Raw genomic sequence first — 19491 nt, 5'->3', positions numbered from 1 at the left:
GGCATGGCAATAATAAATGGCGCCAACGGGCATAATATAGTTAAAGCACCTGGTTTTAGGCTTTAACTGATAAAATACCTGGTGCAAAAACAAAAAAAATAGGTGTTTATTGCATAAACATCAGGAAAAAAAACCATCATTTTCCCTAGTACTCGTTCTCTCTGTTTTTCTGTCTTTTTCACATTGATGACTGTGAAGCTGCACAAGTATGTATATGTGACATCCCCCAGAAAAGGTGCCCAGCGGTAGCACCTGTGTCAAGAAAACACCAGTAAGCACTGATTTTTATTTATTTTTTTGCAATCTTCAAATATATAAACGGCTAAGAATAGCAGCCCTAAATATACTAAGGGAAAAGGAGCATGATACTGCCTGCAGGACTCTAGCCAGCACTGCTGCATGAGGAGAAGCAGGAGCGGCAGCAGCTGATGAGCTGTGAAGGTGACTGCTGCAAGCACTGCCTTAACCTTTATCATTATAGTGTTGGCATTCTGCCATATCCCAATGAGGTTTAAACCTGCCACTGCTCTGTATCCAGAAAGGAGAAGCCTGAAATAAAAGTTGTTCCACTTTCAAATACCCGTTCGGGCTGTTCTCTTATCAAGAAAAGGTTAGTTTGGTTTTGATGATAACCAGCAAATCAGAAAAAGAATTGTAAGAAAGTAAAGGAGAAAGGACATGGCGAGTGGAAGGGAGAAGCAAGTAAAGTTTCTTATAAAAAGGGAATGCTTCTGAAAATGTACTGTCGGGTTGGGTGGGGTGGGGGGGGGAGGCAGGAAAATAGGCAGGGCCAGCTTGGTGGTTCATTTACAGTGCTGCTGCCCTGCAGTGCCTGTGACTTCAATTCCTGGATTGGATAGTCCACTGTCTGGTTCAGCAAATGGAGGCAGTTGCACAACCTTTTTTTTTTTTTTTTTTTGGGGGGGGGGGGGAGGTTGTTACACTTAATGATGACATACATCTAGGGGTGGATTTAGAGAGCAGGGTAATATAGTTCCAGGAGACCTGGTGCCTGGTTTCCTGTCTCAGGATAGTTGCAGGAGTGACCAGATTAGGAACAGGCCAGATGAAATTGAGGGAAAAGTCAGGTAGTTGTAAGTAGAGGCCCATGATCTCAGGATTCTGATACTGGTTTCTGCTGAGCTGAAAGAACAAGGAGGGATTACTTGCCCCCCCCCCCCCCCCCCCCCCCCCCCCCAAATGACCTTTTTTCTATGAGAAGTGTTAAAATATGGTATAATACAGTTCAGTTATTAACAGTCAGGTGTTCAGCGCTGCGTGCGTCTGGTAGCGCTATACAAATGCTAATAATAATCTCTTCAGAATCGTGTACCAGTTTTCGTATATCCTAGGGCTTGCGTTCTTGGCAGTATTTTTCTAGCTTAATTGCCATTGGAGCTGCAGAGCCATGAGCCTTCAATTCCCAAAATATTTTCCCTATTTTGCAATGCCCTTGTGCCCCCCTCCCAAAACCCCAGCTAACACAATAATCATTGTGGTAAGGGCCCCAGACTGCAACTTCCAATGGAGCCTGCTATAGCTGCACCCTTAACCTGGCCCCTAACTAAGGCATATTTTTGACTGTACACAAATGGTTCTATTAATATAAAATTCTTGGATCGCCAGTCCCACCTGTTCGTCGAAGATATGTTAGTATGAGGAGAATTATAAACTGCTGTAAGACTCTTTTTCCCAAGAATTTGCACATTGAACATCTGAAGAGCTATAGGGTTGACTATGTTGATAGTTAGTCAGGACAGAAAGATCTCTGTTCCCCAGTAGACAGGAAGATTCTAGAATTCTTTCTAAACCTCAGAAAGCACTAGACTTTTCTCCCCCTCCCCCCAGGCTCTTAAGTTACATAGGATAGTACTGTCATATGAATACCCTGACCTGTCCATTATAGCCTTCACTGTGTTACAGTACATGGTTAGGCAATTAACTGAATTCTTAGTCATTGTCATTAGATCCTGTATTTATAACCTGATCAGCAGCCATTACTTCAAGAAGGGATCTACAGCAAATTATTTAAATGTGCTGGTAACAGCTGCCAGTCAAGATTAGAAGAAGAAAAAAGTTTTTTTTCCAGCCCAAAGGAGTTCTATGTCCCAAGAAGAAGTGTTGGAGGAAGGGAAAAGGTCTACACTGTCATATTTTAGGTTTCATATTGATGTGTAAAGATGCATTTAGAAGTAAATAAATCAGATGATTTATTATAGTGAACGGAACTCTGGAAAACCCAAAGTCTTGATACATGGTAGTATTTAACAGAGCCCGGTATAGCAGATGGGAAAGATGAGGTCTGTTGCAGCTCTCCATTCATGAACAAGTCTTATGGAAATGGCCTCTTGACAGGGAAGTAATATTCAGAAAACAATTTGCCTCATTATAATATGCTGCAGCAGAGTAGTTGGTAAAAGTGATTCGGCCTTCTACACTTCCACCTGCCCCTCTCCATATTGGAGCAGCTGCTACTGGATGTTTCCAGCAGCAACACCTTCAACCACCCAAAACAACAATAAGCACACACTGCTGAGGAGATAGGATCACCCCAAGACACCTAACTACAAACACAACACAGAAAACTGAGGGTCGGATTTAAGATTACATGACCCATAGGCTCTTCAGCTTGGAAAAGAGATGGCTGAGGGGGAGATATGATTGAGGTCTACAAAATACTGAATGGTGTAGAACAGGTAGAAGTGAATGTTTCTTGCTTTTTTTTTTTAAATTATTTTTGCTCTTTCAAAAAGTAAAGACTAGGGAACACGCAATGAAGTTACATGGAAATACTTTTAAAACAAATAGGAGGAAATATTTTTTCACTCAACAAATAAGCTCTAGAACTCGTCAGAGGATGTGGTAGCAGTGGTTAACATATGTGGGTTTAAAAAAGGTTTGGACAAGTTCCTGGAGGAAAAGTCCATAGTCTGTTAAGATGGACATGGGGGAAGCCACTGCTTGCCCCGGGATTGGTAGCATAGAATGTTGCTACTAATTGGGTTTCTTTGGCCACTGCTGGGAGCAGGATACTGAGCTAGATGGACCATTGATCTGACTCACTATGGTGGTTATGTTCTATAGGCAAAGGACTGGTGGGGAGAACAGTGCCCCAGAGATTGGAAAGTGGAGCATCCCAAGCCTCAGTTTTTGGGTGCCTTAAGCACGTGTTTTTATGCTATCTATGCTTAAATTCAGCCCTGAGACATCTGAATGGTGACTTTTGGGGAAAAAAGTGACTTAACATTTGGGCGATCCTGATTGTGACTATATGTTTTCTGATGCAGTAAAACAAATGTGTACAGTTGCACACTGTGTGCTCTAGAAAATAGTATTTCTGGGAGTATGTAGGATTATGCATTGTGCCTGGTTTTAATCGTGTTTTTGCTCACTTTATTATCTGTGGTGTTCTAGTTGATGCTGATGGCGGTTTTGAATTGCCTCTTTGATTCCCTGAGCCAGATGCTGAGGTAAGAAATGAGAATAGTAACCCAACTGTTTGTCAGAGAAAGCTCTTCAGGGCATGATGTCAATAATGAACCAGGAAAGGAAATAGCAAAACTCAAAACTGTTTTGTATTTCAGGAAACAACCAAAAAGAAATGTTAATTGGTTTACAACTGGTGTTATACAGATACGAGGCTTACCTTGAGACTGGGGAGCACTAATATTTGGGAGGGAGGGGAGGGATGGAGCACTGATATTTGATAGTGTGTGCACATAAAAAGATAGTTGTAGCCCAGGTATGTCTGTTTTGGTGTCAGACCTTTGGCCTGTCCCAGTATGGCAATACTTATGTAGATGAAAGACCAGTGCTTCTAAGTGCATTACAGTATGTCATGTGATTCTGTGGGTTTTTGTTTGTTTTTTTTTGCCCACATCACACATAATGAAAAGAACAAATGTCATACATTTTCTGTAATTAAAAAGGTACCTTTTATTTATTTTTTAATCTTTAGCAGTGTAGTCCCGCTCTGTTGCCATTCTTTAGCTTCTCAAATTGCTTGGTGTACTGAGTTAGTTGCCTGTTTGTTTTTTTGATCTGCCAGTTCATCCTACTTTGGGCTCCCAGCTGTGTTGGAACCATGATAGGGATCTGGTACCATGATCCTTTCACTTTTCATCCCAGCCAGCTACCCCTCAACTGACCACCTCCATTTGTTTGTAGGAACAGGCCACAACTGCAAGCCATACATCGTAATCTAGTATAATGACTGGGACTCGCATACCCCCACAAAATCCCTATCCCCAGCCAAACCAAGAAGCAGAAAACCTGAGTTTGGAGTGGAGGCATTTGGCTTCCTCTAGGTGGCAGTACACAGCACTGTCACTGTGCTGCCTCTCTGCTCATCTGACCAGAGGAGGAAATTGGGTGCTGTCCATTTTAAGGGCAGCAAACAGGCTCATTTTCTGGATAAACATGCAACTCTGATTCATGTACTACATGCACACACAAGGATCTCACAATGAATAATGAATTCCTTAATATCAGACTGGTTTTAGTTCTCAAGGGCTGGTGTTTGCCACAGCCCCTTGTGGGTGGGGTACAATGTGGCTAAGAGGAGTTGTGCTTGATGGGGTCCTGAAGAGAACTGAGATGAGGAGGAAAGGGTATCCATGAGGGCCCCTGAGGATCTGGTTAGGGAAGAATGGAGAAAGAAAGAAATACATATAAGCAAAGATCTGAACTCTAGCAAACTTACAGTCTAGTCAAGACCCAGTCAGGACTAGGTTTTCTGATGCGAGATGAATGGGAAGGAATTGTGCAGGGGTAGGCTGTCTGTAGTGGCTTCATGGGAAGAGGTAAGGAGAGAAGCAGTGTATCATGGGAAGGGGCAGGAAGGATAATTATGCAAGGAAGGGTAAATGAGAAAAAAGGTAAATAAGATTAAATGTGGAGCTAGTAAATCAAGGGCTGATATGGGGATCTGGCCTGTTTGAAGCAGTTTCTCATCATCATTCTGCAGTCATCCATGTCCAAATTGCTGGATGAACATTCTGCTGATGAGAAAAACAGAAAAGTGGCCATTTAATGCAATTGGTGTCACTGTGAAACACCAGGTTTATTAAATGGTGTCAACCTAATAGAGCAGATCTTGGCAGCCTGAGACAGAAGTTAAACTGATGGGTTTATTCCAACCAGTCTTGGCCAAATGAGAAGTCTTATGAAACATATAAGATCTTATTCTCCGAGGACAAGCAGGCTGCTTGTTCTCACTGATGGGTGACGTCCTCGGCAGCCCCTCCAATCGGAATCTTCCTAGCAAAGTCCTTTGCTAGCTCTCGCGCGCCCACGCGCACCGCGCATGCGCGGCCGTCTTCCCGCCCGAAACCGGCTCGAGCCGGCCAGTCTTCTTTCGTCCGCACTCGGTACGGCTGTGTTTTTTGCCGTGTTGAGCCCCGGAGAGTCGACCTCGCGCGTCCGTTATTTTAATCGACGTGTTTTTTCTTCGGAAAAAGTTTCTTTTCGTTCGGAAAGTGCTCCGGAAACCCCCTTGGGTTTCGTTTGCCCCTTCCCGTATTTCCAGTTTTTGCCCCGGTAAGTTTTCTTTCGTTGTCGGGGTAGGCCTCTTTTCGGCCTCGGTCGATATTTTTTCTCCCTTAAAGTTTTGGTGCTCCAAATTCGTCATTTCGGATTTTGACTTCGCCGGCGTGATTTTTCCGCCCATGACATCGAAGCCTTCCAGCGGCTTCAAGAAGTGCACCCAGTGCGCCCGGGTAATCTCGCTCACTGATAGGCACTCTTCGTGTCTTCAGTGTCTGGGGGCCGAGCACCGTCCCCAGAACTGTAGTCTGTGTTCCCTCTTACAAAGGCGGACTCAAGTAGCGAGATTGGCCCAGTGGAACGTTTTGTTCTCGGGCTCTTCGTCGGCATCGGCACCGGGGTCATCGTGTGCATCGACGTCATCAGCGTCCAGACCTTCTTCCTTGGCTGCCAGTGCATCGAGTGCATCGAGGCATCGGCGCCGAGACATCGGATAGCTGCATCGACGTCGGTGGTACCGGGACCTCGTCTCCTGATGTCGTCGGACGGTTGTGCATCGAGTGGAGTGCAGGTGAGGGCTGTCCATTCCCCTGCTGGTGGCGGTGAGCCCTCGGGTGGGTCTCCTCCTATCCTGAGGGCTCCTGCGGTACAGCCCCCCCGAGACCGACCTCCTTCGGCCTCGGCCCCGAGGAAGCGACGGCTGGATTCTACGTCCTCCTCGTCGGTGCCGGGGAGCTCCGGTGACATGCTTCGGAAGAAGTCGAAGAAGCATCGACACCGGTCCTCTCCCCGCGTCGGCACCGAGAGCTCTGGGTCGCCGAGGGAGTCGGCACCCAGCAGGCATCGGCACCGAGAGGACCGCTCACCCTCTGTTCAGGAGGTGTCGATGCGCTCCACTCTGGACAGCCCGGAACAGCCTCCACGCCCGGAACAGGTTCTGACGTCGACGCCTGCATCGACCTCTATGCCTTTCTCTGCAGCCGCTCTGAACGAGAGCCTCCGGGCCGTTCTCCCAGAGATTCTGGGAGAGCTGTTGCGCCCTACCCCTCCGGTACCGGCGGTGCTTGCGCCTCCGGTACCGTCGAGCGTGGCGCCGGCTGGCCCATCGCCCGGGGTGAGGTCCCCGACGTCGGTACCGCGTGCGGTGCCGACTGCGGCCACCTCCCAGGAGGGCTCCCCGACTACGTCGGCGGAGGGAGCTTCGCCGATGCGGGCGAGGGAGTCTACCTCTCGACGCCCCCATCGTGGACGTGGCTCCACGGAGTCGAGCCGGGCACGGTTGCAGACGCAGGTCCGTGAACTTGTGTCTGACACCGAGGGTGAGGCCTCGTGGGAGGAAGAAGAAGACCCCAGATATTTCTCTGACGAGGAGTCTGAGGGTCTACCTTCTGATCCCACTCCCTCTCCTGAAAGACAGCTTTCTCCTCCCGAGAGTCTGTCTTTTGCTTCCTTTGTCCGGGAGATGTCTACGGCCATCCCCTTCCCGGTGGTTGTGGAGGACGAGCCCAGGGCTGAAATGTTTGAGCTCCTGGACTATCCTTCTCCACCTAAGGAAGCGTCCACTGTTCCCCTGCACCATGTCCTCAAAAAGACATTGCTGGCGAACTGGACCAAGCCTTTAACTAATCCCCACATCCCCAAGAAGATCGAGTCCCAGTACCGGATCCATGGGGACCCAGAGCTGATGCGCACTCAGTTGCCTCACGACTCTGGAGTTGTGGATCTGGCCCTAAAGAAGGCTAAGAGTTCTAGGGAGCATGCTTCGGCGCCCCCGGGCAAAGACTCTAGAACCTTAGACTCCTTTGGGAGGAAGGCCTACCATTCCTCTATGCTCGTGGCCAAAATTCAGTCTTACCAGCTCTACACGAGCATACACATGCGGAACAATGTGCGACAGTTGGCGGGCTTGGTTGATGCTCTTCCCCCTGAGCAAGCCAAGCCTTTTCAGGAGGTGGTCAGGCAGCTGAAGGCGTGCAGGAAATTCCTGGCCAGAGGAGTTTGACACTTTTGATGTTGCGTCCAGGGCCGCTGCTCAAGGTGTGGTGATGCGCAGGCTCTCATGGCTGCGTGCCGCCGACCTGGAGAATAGAATCCAGCAGCGGATTGCGGACTCGCCTTGCCGTGCGGACAACATTTTTGGAGAAAAAGTCGAGCAGGTGGTAGAGTCTCTCCACCAGCGGGACACCGCATTCGACAAGTTCTCCCGCCGGCAGCCTTCAGCTTCTACCTCTACAGGTAGACGATTTTTCGGGGGAAGGAAGACTGTTCCCTATACTTCTGGTAAGCGTAGGTACAATCCTCCTTCCCGACAGCCTGCGGCCCAGGCTAAGCCCCAGCGCGCTCGCTCTCGTCAGCAGCGTGCGCCTCAGCAAGGCCCCGCGGCTCCCCAGCAAAAGCAAGGGGCGAGCTTTTGACTGGCTCCAGCAGAGCATAGCCGACATCCAAGTGTCAGTGTCGGGCGACCTGCCAGTCGGAGGGAGGTTGAAAGCTTTTCACCAAAGGTGGCCTCTCATAACCTCCGATCAGTGGGTTCTGCAAATAGTCCGGCAAGGATACACCCTCAATTTGGCTTCCAAACCTCCAAATTGTCCACCGGGAGCTCAGTCCTACAGCTTCCAGCACAAGCAGGTACTTGCAGAGGAACTCTCCGCCCTTCTCAGCGCCACTGCGGTCGAGCCCGTGCCATCCGGGCAAGAAGGGCTGGGATTCTATTCCAGGTACTTCCTTGTGGAAAAGAAAACAGGGGGGATGCGTCCCATCCTAGACCTAAGGGCCCTGAACAAATATCTCGTAAAAGAAAAGTTCAGGATGCTTTCCCTGGGCACCCTTCTCCCCATGATTCAGCAAAACGATTGGCTATGCTCTCTGGACTTGAAGGATGCCTACACTCACATCCCGATACTGCCAGCTCACAGGCAGTATCTGCGATTTCAGTTGGGCACACGCCACTTCCAGTACTGTGTGCTACCCTTTGGGCTCGCCTCTGCGCCCAGGGTGTTCACAAAGTGCCTAGCTGTGGTAGCAGCGGCGCTTCGCAGGCTGGGGGTGCATGTGTTCCCATATCTCGACGATTGGCTGGTGAAGAACACATCCGAGGCAGGAGCCCTGCAGTCCATGCAGATGACTATTCGCCTCCTGGAGCTACTGGGGTTTGTGATAAATTATCCAAAGTCCCATCTTCTCCCAGTGCAGAAGCTCGAATTCATAGGAGCTCTGCTGGATTCTCGGACTGCTCGCGCCTATCTCCCAGAGGCGAGGGCCAACAACTTGTTGTCCCTCGTCTCGCGGGTGCGAACGTCCCAGCAGATCACAGCTCGGCAGATGTTGAGATTGCTGGGCCACATGGCCTCCACAGTTCATGTGACTCCCATGGCCCGTCTTCACATGAGATCTGCTCAATGGACCCTAGCCTCCCAGTGGTTTCAGGCTGCTGGGGGTCTAGAAGACGTGATCCACCTGTCCACGAGTTTTCTCGAATCCCTGTATTGGTGGACAATCTGGTCCAATTTGACTCTGGGACGTCCTTTCCAAATTCCTCAGCCACAAAAAGTGCTGACAACGGATGCGTCTCTCCTGGGGTGGGGAGCTCATGTCGATGGGCTTCACACCCAAGGAAGCTGGTCCCTCCAGGAACGCGGTCTACAGATCAATCTCCTGGAGTTGCGAGCGATCTGGAACGCTCTGAAGGCTTTCAGAGATCGGCTGTCCCACCAAATTATTCAAATTCAGACAGACAACCAGGTTGCCATGTACTATGTCAACAAGCAGGGGGGCACCGGATCTCGCCCCCTGTGTCAGGAAGCCGTCAGCATGTGGCTCTGGGCTCGCCGTCAAGGCATGGTGCTCCAAGCCACATATCTGGCAGGCGTAAACAACAGTCTGGCCGACAGGTTGAGCAGGATTATGCAACCTCACGAGTGGTCGCTCAACTCCCGAGTGGTGCGCCAGATCTTCCAAGCGTGGGGCACCCCCTTGGTGGATCTCTTCGCATCTCGAGTGAACCACAAAGTCCCTCAGTTCTGTTCCAGGCTTCAGGCCAACGGCAGACTGGCATCGGATGCCTTCCTCCTGGATTGGGGGGAAGGCCTGCTGTATGCTTATCCTCCCATTCCTCTGGTGGGGAAGACTTTGTTGAAACTCAAACAAGACCGAGGCACCATGATTCTGATTGCTCCTTTTTGGCCGCGTCAGATCTGGTTCCCTCTTCTTCTGGAGTTATCCTCCGAAGAACCGTGGAGATTGGAGTATTTCCCGACCCTCATCACGCAGAACGAAGGGGCTCTTCTGCATCCCAGCCTCCGGTCCCTGGCTCTCACGGCCTGGATGTTGAGGGCGTAGACTTTGCCTCTTTGGGTCTGTCAGAGGGTGTCTCCCGCGTCTTGCTTGCTTCCAGGAAAGATTCCACCAAGAGGAGTTACTTCTTTCTGTGGAGGAGGTTTGCCGTCTGGTGTGACAGCAAGGCCCTAGCTCCTCGCTCTTGTCCTACACAGACCCTGCTTGAATACCTTCTGCACTTGTCTGAGTCTGGTCTCAAGACCAACTCTGTAAGAGTTCACCTTAGCGCAATCAGTGCATACCATTACCATGTGGAAGGTAAGCCGATCTCAGGACAGCCTTTAGTTGTTCGCTTCATGAGAGGTTTGCTTTTGTCAAAGCCCCCTGTCAAGCCTCCTACAGTGTCATGGGATCTCAATGTCGTTCTCACCCAGCTGATGAAACCTCCTTTTGAGCCACTGAATTCCTGCCATCTGAAGTACTTGACCTGGAAGGTCATTTTCTTGGTGGCAGTTACTTCTGCTCGTAGAGTCAGTGAGCTTCAGGCCCTGGTAGCCCAGGCCCCTTACACTAAATTTCATCATAACAGAGTAGTCCTCCGCACTCACCCTAAGTTCTTGCCAAAGGTCGTGTCGGAGTTCCATCTGAACCAGTCAATTGTCTTGCCAACATTCTTTCCCCGTCCTCATTCCTGCCCTGCTGAACGTCAGCTGCACACATTGGACTGCAAGAGAGCATTGGCCTTCTACCTGGAGCGGACACAGCCCCACAGACAGTCCGCCCAATTGTTTGTTTCTTTTGATCCCAATAGGAGGGGAGTGGCTGTAGGGAAACGCACCATATCCAATTGGCTAGCAGATTGCATTTCCTTCACTTACGCCCAGGCGGGGCTGGCTCTTGAGGGTCATGTCACGGCTCATAATGTTAGAGCCATGGCTGCGTCGGTAGCCCATTTGAAGTCAGCCTCCATTGAAGAAATTTGCAAAGCTGCGACGTGGTCATCTGTCCACACATTCACATCTCATTACTGCCTGCAGCAGGACACCCGACGCGACAGTCGGTTCGGGCAGTCAGTTCTTCAGAACCTGTTTGGGCTTTAGGATCCAACTCCACCCCCCGAGGGCCCTGTTTGTTCTGTTCCAGGCTGCACTCTCAGTTAGTTGGTAAATTTTTTTAGGTCAATCTCAGTTATGTCCTCGCCGTTGCGAGGTCCAATTGACCATGGTTGTTGTTTTGAGTGAGCCTGGGGGCTAGGGATACCCCATCAGTGAGAACAAGCAGCCTGCTTGTCCTCGGAGAAAGCGAATGCTACATACCTGTAGAAGGTATTCTCCGAGGACAGCAGGCTGATTGTTCTCACAAACCCGCCCGCCTCCCCTTTGGAGTTGTGTCTTCCCTTGTCTTTGTCTTGCTACATACTGGACTGGCCGGCTCGAGCCGGTTTCGGGCGGGAAGACGGCCGCGCATGCGCGTTGCGCGTGGGCGCGCGAGAGCTAGCAAAGGACTTTGCTAGGAAGATTCCGATTGGAGGGGCTGCCGAGGACGTCACCCATCAGTGAGAACAATCAGCCTGCTGTCCTCGGAGAATACCTTCTACAGGTATGTAGCATTCGCTATGCGGGAAGAATGTATATGAGGTTGACATTCCTGTGTTTATCACTGTCAGTGGGTACAAAACTTGAGAGGGTGTGTTGTATGCTAGTTAATGTCCCTACCTCTTAAAGCTTGCAGGAGGTGGTAAATATAAGGAAATTCTTGCTGGGATCTCCTAGTATGCAGTTTTGAGCTTTATTCATTGTTGGCATTGCTTCATTTAGGTGAAGAGATCCCTTCCTAGTTTACAGATATGTTGTAAAACAAATGTGGTGTTACACTGTATAATGACTTTTTTTTAAAACAAAAAAATTTAACCCAAAAGTCCATCAAATGCAGCTTCATGATGGTACAAATATTTTGTATATCTAGGAAGTAAAATCCAATGTGTATCACTTATCGCTTGATGCTAAATTTCACCTGCCATTTAGAGAGGGTACTGTATGGGGAATGGGAACATTGCAAAGAATCTATTCCCAGTTGTGGAAATCCAAATCAGAATTTCCAGGGAGCTACCCTAGTTCTTCTGTTTGCTGAAGTGCAAGAAGCAAATAGTGATATTTATCTTAGTTGCATCTGGTGTGGCAAAAACAAACCACAGTGTTTGTGGGAGGCTGGCTGTCCAGTGAGAGTGCAGAACAGGGGTGTAAGGCTAGGCAAATTGTAGCTCTTTACAGCTCTCCAATCATCCCACCTTGGGGTGGGGGGGATGCTGTTGCGAAAGGGAAAGGAATATAAGAGAAATGGGAGAAAGTATGAGAGAGTTGCTGCAGGCTGAGAAATTGCTGGTAGCAAATGCAAGATCATTACTTGATGGTGGGCAGAGCTGGTTGTGAGGGAGAGGGTACTGACTGAACACGTGAACCGCATATAGCAACCCAGCGTCTGAAGAAAGAATGTGTATAAAAAGTGAGAGTGCATACATGTATATGTGTTTGAAGGATGTGATGTGTTTGTATATATGTGTATCTGAACAGTGAGCATGCATGTATCTGAAAAATGAAAGTGTATACATGGGCATGTATGTATGTCTTGAAGAATGAGTACATACCTGTGTGTGTGTGGTCTCTGGGTGCAGTTTCTTATAGTTTCCCTTTGAAAATTTGGGCTAGAATGGAGAAGTCCATTGGTGCAAATGTACCTGTGTGTATATTGAATGAAGGGGTTTTTTTTCAAACCAGAGAATCTACCCAGCTAACTATTAAGTTACTTGGGCAAATTGATTTGAAAACTGTCTCAGTGCTGCCTCCACTCTGTATCTTTTTAGAAGCATAAAAGAAAGCTAGGTATTTTCTTTCACTTCCTTCACTTTTGAAGCTTTCTTCACATGTAAAAACTTTGAAATTTGTACCTCAGATACATCATTCATAAATTTCGCTTTTTGAATTGGTCCTCCTTTGGAATTTCTGGTTTGTACCAAATGATTTGCGCATCTTCCTTGATCACTGCTCCACAACTGCCAATTGACCCAGTTTCAGGAGGGACACTTTTTGGCCAGTCCTGTTTTTTTTAATTTACATTCTATCAGTGGTCTCTTTGTAGTTTCTGATTTTTACTCATTGAAATTAGTGCCTTGAATTCCGTATTATACCAGGATAGTACAATCCAGGAGTTGCCTAAAATCTCCTTCCTGAAACTGAATAACTTGGCAGCTCTCCTGTTCTAACCATTAAGGCCCAGATGCATCAACCAAACGTAAAAAAAGCAAAAACGTAAAAGCCATTACCGAATTTTAAAAAACGAACAATGCTCCAAAAAAACAAGTCGCACATGTTCGGTGCGGTATTGTAAAGAACAATGCATCAAACTGGCGTAATCCCCGTCGGTAATCGGCTCCTAAAGCATGCGCAGAGCAGCCAAGCGTTATGCTGGCTGCTCTGCGCATTCCACAAATGTCAAAACCTAAAAAAAAAAAAACAAACACGTGGCTCCCCTCTTTCCCCTGCATGTCTCCACAAACATTAAAAAAGGATCGGGAGGGGGCAAAGGCGCTCATCAGGAGCGTCCTGTGTGGACAGCCTTGCCCCCCTCCCTTCCTGTCTCTCTCTTCTCCTTCTGTCGCCAATGCTCCGCCTACCGCCATCCTCCCCCTCCGTGCCTTGCCCCCCTGAGTTGGCCGCCGCCGCTCCCCCCTCCACCGGACCCCCCCTCCGCCATAATGGCCGGTGCAGTGCCTCTCACCTATGTTTGAAGGCGCTGCACGGGATGGATCAGCTGTTCGTCGATCGCTTCTGTCTCCTCCTACGTCGCTTTCCTTCTTCCTGTGCCCGCCCTCACGATCCTTTTTTAATGTTTGTGGAGACATTTTATGCAGGGGAAAGCGGGGAGCTCACTTTTTTCTTTTTAAACTACTACTACACATGATTTTTATGGTGCAGGGGGCAGCAGGGAGATAACAGCTCCGGCCTTAACGACAGGTCTGAGCTGACGTTAAATTTCTGACGGTAAATGGTTCGTTGCAATCGTCGGTATGCTTAGTTAGTGCATTCCCAATTGTCCACATTTGAATGGTAGTTTCTCGTTTGCATTCCGTTTTCGTTAGCTGCTAGTATTGTCGGAAAATGGCCTTTAATGCATGCTATGGTTTAAAATTTCCTCGTTAAGGGTCGTTAAAGTTTTGTGCATCTGGGCCTAAGTCATTCCATTCAAAGCATGTATGCTCACAAGCTATTACTGCTGCCACACTCGCAGCTAGGCTCTGCAGTTTCCCTGCTACTTCTGGAGAGGTGAAATGTGGACAAAGGTCAAGAATGAATATTGGGGTGGGGGGAGGGAATGTGAATGTGACTGGGTAGTGAGAAAATAAGTAAATGGGGCCCAGGGTGGAGGGTTTACAAATGTATGTCACTCGGGCCACAGTGCTCAAAACTCTAACACTGTTACGAATAGTGCAGTCCTCTCTTCCAACAGCCTGACGCCTGCTCTGACCTGGTGAAATTTTTTTTCAGTGTTAAGGCAGTCTTTTTTTTTTTTTTTTTTTTTTTTTCAGGAACTCTTTTCTGAACATTGGGGAGGAATACAAAACAACCTCATTTATATGAACTTGACTACATTTGCATGCTATCTGTACTAATGCCTAGCGCACACATTGTTTTCCGCGCTAGACCCAACGTTCTGCGCAGGTAAATGCGGGCATTAGTGCAGCTCTAATGGCCTCCAGCACACATGTTCACTTTTGAGCATCGGGGCCCTAGGGCAGTGCTTCTCAACCCTCTCCTTGGAGGCACACCCAGCAGATTTTTAGGCTTACCAAAATGAATGCAGCCCTGGTGCAGAACAAGATGTGTCAATACAATATAGCTACTTACTGTCAAGTGGAATGAATTTTACAAAAAGTGTGGGGGGGGGGGGGGGGGGGGGAGGGGAATGGATGGAAAAGTCCTGGGTGAGATCCTCGGGTCAAGGTTCTGCGCCTTGTGCTGCTGGTGATTCTGCAGAAGCAACATAAGTCTCAGCTGTTGCTCAATGTGCCACCTAATGGCAAGACTTAAGGGTCCGCATTAGCTGGGTTATGAAGGGTTTGTGTCCTCTGGCTGAAGACTCTTTCATTGACTGGGAAGAGTTCAGAGGGGATATAAAATTGGAGGATGGAGGAACCATGAGTAGCTGTCAATGAAGGTTGGAAGTGGTTTATCTCTGAGAGGCTGGCTCCTGAGCTGAAAGCTCAAAAGTAGGAAAAGTTGCTGGAACCTGGAATGCATTTAGATTAACAGTGCACATTTTTTTTCATAGTGCTTACAAATATAATAACAGGTGTCCAGTTAAGTTCTTAATTTATCTGCTTTCTAAGGCTGCATGCCCCAATCCATTCATGAGCTTATGCAAACATTAATAATTACTTAACTGTCCAGCTTAGTGCTTGTCTAATGCAAGCCCATCCTGTTTATCCTGCAGTTGTTCCCCATCCCAACACCTTGTAGCTTTCTTTTTAATTGCTCTGTCCAAGCACTTCATAGGGAGCCCTTGGTTCTATCACTGATTTTGTAAGCTACTAATTCGCCACCTGAAAAATCAGATTGTATAAATAAATGCAGGTTTGCTTTGCTGATTGCATTAATTTGTAGAAGGAAATGCACTTTCACTTTGCAGTCTCTGTTCTGCCATATCAAAACTCCATCCTGTATGATTTCTGCAGCCATGTTACTGCTGAGTAAAGGGCTTAGGCCTGAAACAGACCCGTATGGCATAGGAGGTGTATTTCATAGTTTTCTTGGCAACATAGTTTATGGCACTGCTGTACTAGAACAGCAGTTGCCCATCCCTTTAATCAGTGAGGCCCAAATGTCAGGCATGCTGTAAACCTGGGATGATGCTAAGTTAAAAACATTCTTTTTTTCTGATACCTATGTGCAGGTAGAGCTTCTAATCTGTGTTGACAGTGAAATCAGCAAGACTTCAGTACTGATGACATGTCTAATAACAGAGAATCCATTTGAGGGTCAATGAAAGCTCTACAGAGGTTTTTTTTTGTTGTTGTCCCATTAGGAAGAATGTGGAGAAGCGAGCACTGCTGGAGAATATGGAGGGACTGTTCCTGGCTGTTGATGAAATTGTAGATGGAGGGTAAGTATGTGAAGGGGTTGATCTTGTCATGAATATGTTAAGCACTTGCATGTCACGGGTGTCTTGGTCTAGCAGCACTGGGAAACGTTTTATGATCTTGGAGGTTCTTAGTCTTACTAAGTGCACATTTTCTTGTTGTTACAGGGTGATCTTAGAGAGTGATCCACAGCAGGTGGTGCATCGTGTAGCATTACGGGTAGGTCAGAATACTCTGTCAGGGGGGATGGGGGTGCAGGAAGCAACATCCACTCCCAAGATTGTTGCGGTTGTCTGGATCTTGCCATGCACGAGTAAGTAGGATTTAAGTTTGTCATCGCACTGTGTCTTTCTTGAGGGTTTATATTTGTTTGTTGTGTGGTCTCCAGTTTGTCTTTTTATATAGTGGGTTCTCAAACCTGATTGATTGTGGTTTGAGGTGGGCAGCTTTCCTCAGGAAGGTGGGAGATTTTGGTGGGAAATTGAGATGGTAAAATCTGTTAGTTATACATTTTGAATTTTGGTGCAATGGTTTAGTCACACATTTTAAAATTGGTGGGAAAATGGGAAATTCATTGGAACACTTCTGACTGGGGGATTTCCATAGGTCATATTCAGAAACACGGGGGGGGGGGGGGGGGGGGGTGGAGGAGGCATGTGTTTGGTGCCAGTTCTGTTTGCACTAAACTTTTAATAACTGGTTGCTAGGCTTTAAGATGAGCCCTTTTTCTCCATTGAGGTTTTGTAGGTGTTTGGCTATCTCCACTGCTCTTTTGATCCTTCTCAACCACCTGTGATCATCTTTCTCCAACATTTTTGTCCTCAAATCTAACTGTATTTAGCATAGAGAAGCTGCAGCTGATTTTATTCCCATGTCATATTGTTTTACCACCAGAATTTAAATTTGTAACCAATAAACTTTCCTCCCAAAATCTCCTGCCTTCCTAAGGAAACCACCGACCTTAACCCAAACCAATCAGGTTTGAGAGCCCACTATGTAAAGATGAACTGCAGTCTCCACAGCATACCCTGAAGAACCCAATGACTGAAACTTCGGTTCCATTTGCTCAGGTTGGCAAGACCCGGACAACTGCAGCAATCATGAAGGCAGCCATGGAAGCCTAAGAGCATATAATCCTCTCCTGTTCCTGTAATATAATTTTTTGTGGCTGAGTAGGGGAACTTTTTTTTTTTTTTTAAGGCATAAAACTTTAGATGTGTGTTAATATGTCTAGATGCTGTGTAGTGGCCCAGTGGTTGGCAACACTGTTCTGACTACAAAGTGGCATCCTCCGCTATAAAGCATACATATGGGCAAAGCAAAATCGCACAAAACTGCAGAAAGCCTTGGGTTTAGAGGGAGGCAGAAAGAAAATGACTGCTACTGATGAAGTAGGAGAGAAGGGAAGGAAAGAGAATTAATCTTAGCCAAGGGCGACGGGAGAAGACTGTTTGGTTCAAGTTGGAGCTCCATTGTGCTGAATGGACCTGTCACCCTTGGCAGTTCTAGATGTGAGAAGCTGCCTTCTGGATAGGAGAGGGGAGAGTTGGGAGAGTTGAGATTCTGTTCTATTGCACCCTCCTTCGACTGCTTTACATAAGTACATAAGTACATAAGTAGTGCCATACTGGGAAAGACCAAAGGTCCATCTAGCCCAGCATCCTGTCACCGACAGTGGCCAATCCAGGTCAAGGGCACCTGGCACGCTCCCCAAACGTAAAAACATTCCAGACAAGTTATACCTAAAAATGAGGAATTTTTCCAGTCCATTTAATAGCGGTCTATGGACTTGTCCTTTAGGAATCTATCTAACCCCTTTTTAAACTCCGTCAAGCTAACCGCCCGTACCACGTTCTCCGGCAATGAATTCCAGAGTCTAATTACACGTTGGGTGAAGAAAAATTTTCTCCGATTCGTTTTAAATTTACCACACTGTAGCTTCAACTCATGCCCTCTAGTCCTAGTATTTTTGGATAGCGTGAACAGTCGCTTCACATCCACCCGATCCATTCCACTCATTATTTTATACACTTCTATCATATCTCCCCTCAGCCGTCTCTTCTCCAAGCTGAAAAGCCCTAGCCTTCTCAGCCTCTCTTCATAGGAAAGTCGTCCCATCCCCACTATCATTTTCGTCGCCCTTCGCTGTACCTTTTCCAATTCTACTATATCTTTTTTGAGATACGGAGACCAGTACTGAACACAATACTCCAGGTGCGGTCGCACCATGGAGCGATACAACGGCATTATAACATCCGCACACCAGAACCATTAAGCAAGCTGTGTCTCTTCATAAATAGAAGGAGAGGGTATTTTGTTGCATCTGAAATTCTGCAACCAGCTGTAAGAATGTTTTAATTTTTAGATTCTTGAATAAATATTCTAAGTATTTGAAACTAGGAAAGGATAAGAAACCATTCTAAACCAGAAAAGGTAAAGGAATGCAACTGTGAGTATCAAAGGGATTAAATGAATCCACTTTCCTCCCCAGTTCTTATTAATTGCAGACCATACTTGGAAAGTGTGTGAGATTATAAAATGTCTAAGATTTGTCTGAGATCCATTCGTAAAGCTGTAGCCAAACTAATCATCTGCTTGACCCTCTTCTAGAGAAACCCCCAGCTGTGCTGGGTTTGAGCCTAGCCATGAAGACACACATACTAGTTTAGCAACCCAATAGTAGTGTCAAAGATAGGAGGATCATTCCACCCTGATCAGTAGGTTTAAATAATGTGGAAAAGTTCTGCAGATATCCAGAGACTGTATGAAGGAAGTATCGCATCTAAGCACTGTAACCAGACTAGATAGCCCCATGTTTAAAATATTTTTTTGTTATTGATCCTACCCAGCGATGTCCATACTTTAAGGTCAATCCTAATCCTACTGAGCACCAGAATATATAGTTGAGTTTAAATAACTTTAGCAAAGTTTGAGAAGATGTGTACACTTATTTGAAACCATGGATGGCCATCTTAAACTGAAAGGCTCTACCTGGACAATCCTCCATTTTAAAGCTATTTTATTTTGAATCCTGAAATATACATCCTTGAGATACTGTCATAATACGGAAAAGGCTGATCTATTAAAGATTATATGGAGATTTTGAGAGTCAAAGCTGGTTATCAAAGCACAGTTTCAGATCATATGTATCGTGAGGAGATTAGTCAAGCGAAAGGCAACCCTGCCTTATATCTGAGACACAGCAGCCCTTCTAAGCACTTGACCAGTGGAGAATGCCCGAATCCATAGGATAATTTTATCAGCTAAGCCTCCACCTTAATAAATTCCTAAAGCTTGATGTTTTTAAAATTCTGTCAAAAGTCATGTATACCAATAAATCTCCACCTCAAGTTATTTTGGGACTGAGCCAAGGGAAAGATATTGACATTTTCCTCATGTTAAGTGTTGACCACCTTTTAATAAAGTCTGTTTTTGCTCTGGGGATTATAACTTTTCATTGTGTGCTGCAGCACTTCAAGTCCACACTTACTAAAGAAATAGGTCTAGCTGCATTGTGGTCTAAGGCTTATATATTTTTTTTATTAACTTAATTCTCCTATGGGCAGGATGCATCAACTATGTAAGTGGATGATGTCATG

General features: G+C 46.9%; 1 protein-coding gene across 1 annotated transcript in view; it reads left to right on the top strand.

Moving 5' to 3' along the window:
- COPZ1 (coatomer protein complex subunit zeta 1) overlaps positions 1 to 19491 on the top strand; it is an 80055-nt gene that overhangs the window by 49767 nt on the left and 10797 nt on the right. Inside the window, exons 5-7 of the mRNA XM_030198323.1 lie at positions 3415 to 3470; positions 15838 to 15915; positions 16060 to 16111. Coding sequence (XP_030054183.1) covers positions 3415 to 3470; positions 15838 to 15915; positions 16060 to 16111 — 186 coding nt within the window. The remainder of the gene's footprint in view (positions 1 to 3414; positions 3471 to 15837; positions 15916 to 16059; positions 16112 to 19491) is intronic.

This window comes from Microcaecilia unicolor, chromosome 3 (assembly GCF_901765095.1).
Source record: "Microcaecilia unicolor chromosome 3, aMicUni1.1, whole genome shotgun sequence".
In the NCBI taxonomy this organism is placed as follows: Eukaryota; Metazoa; Chordata; class Amphibia; order Gymnophiona; family Siphonopidae; genus Microcaecilia; species Microcaecilia unicolor.
This window is presented reverse-complemented; position numbering and strand designations above follow the sequence as displayed.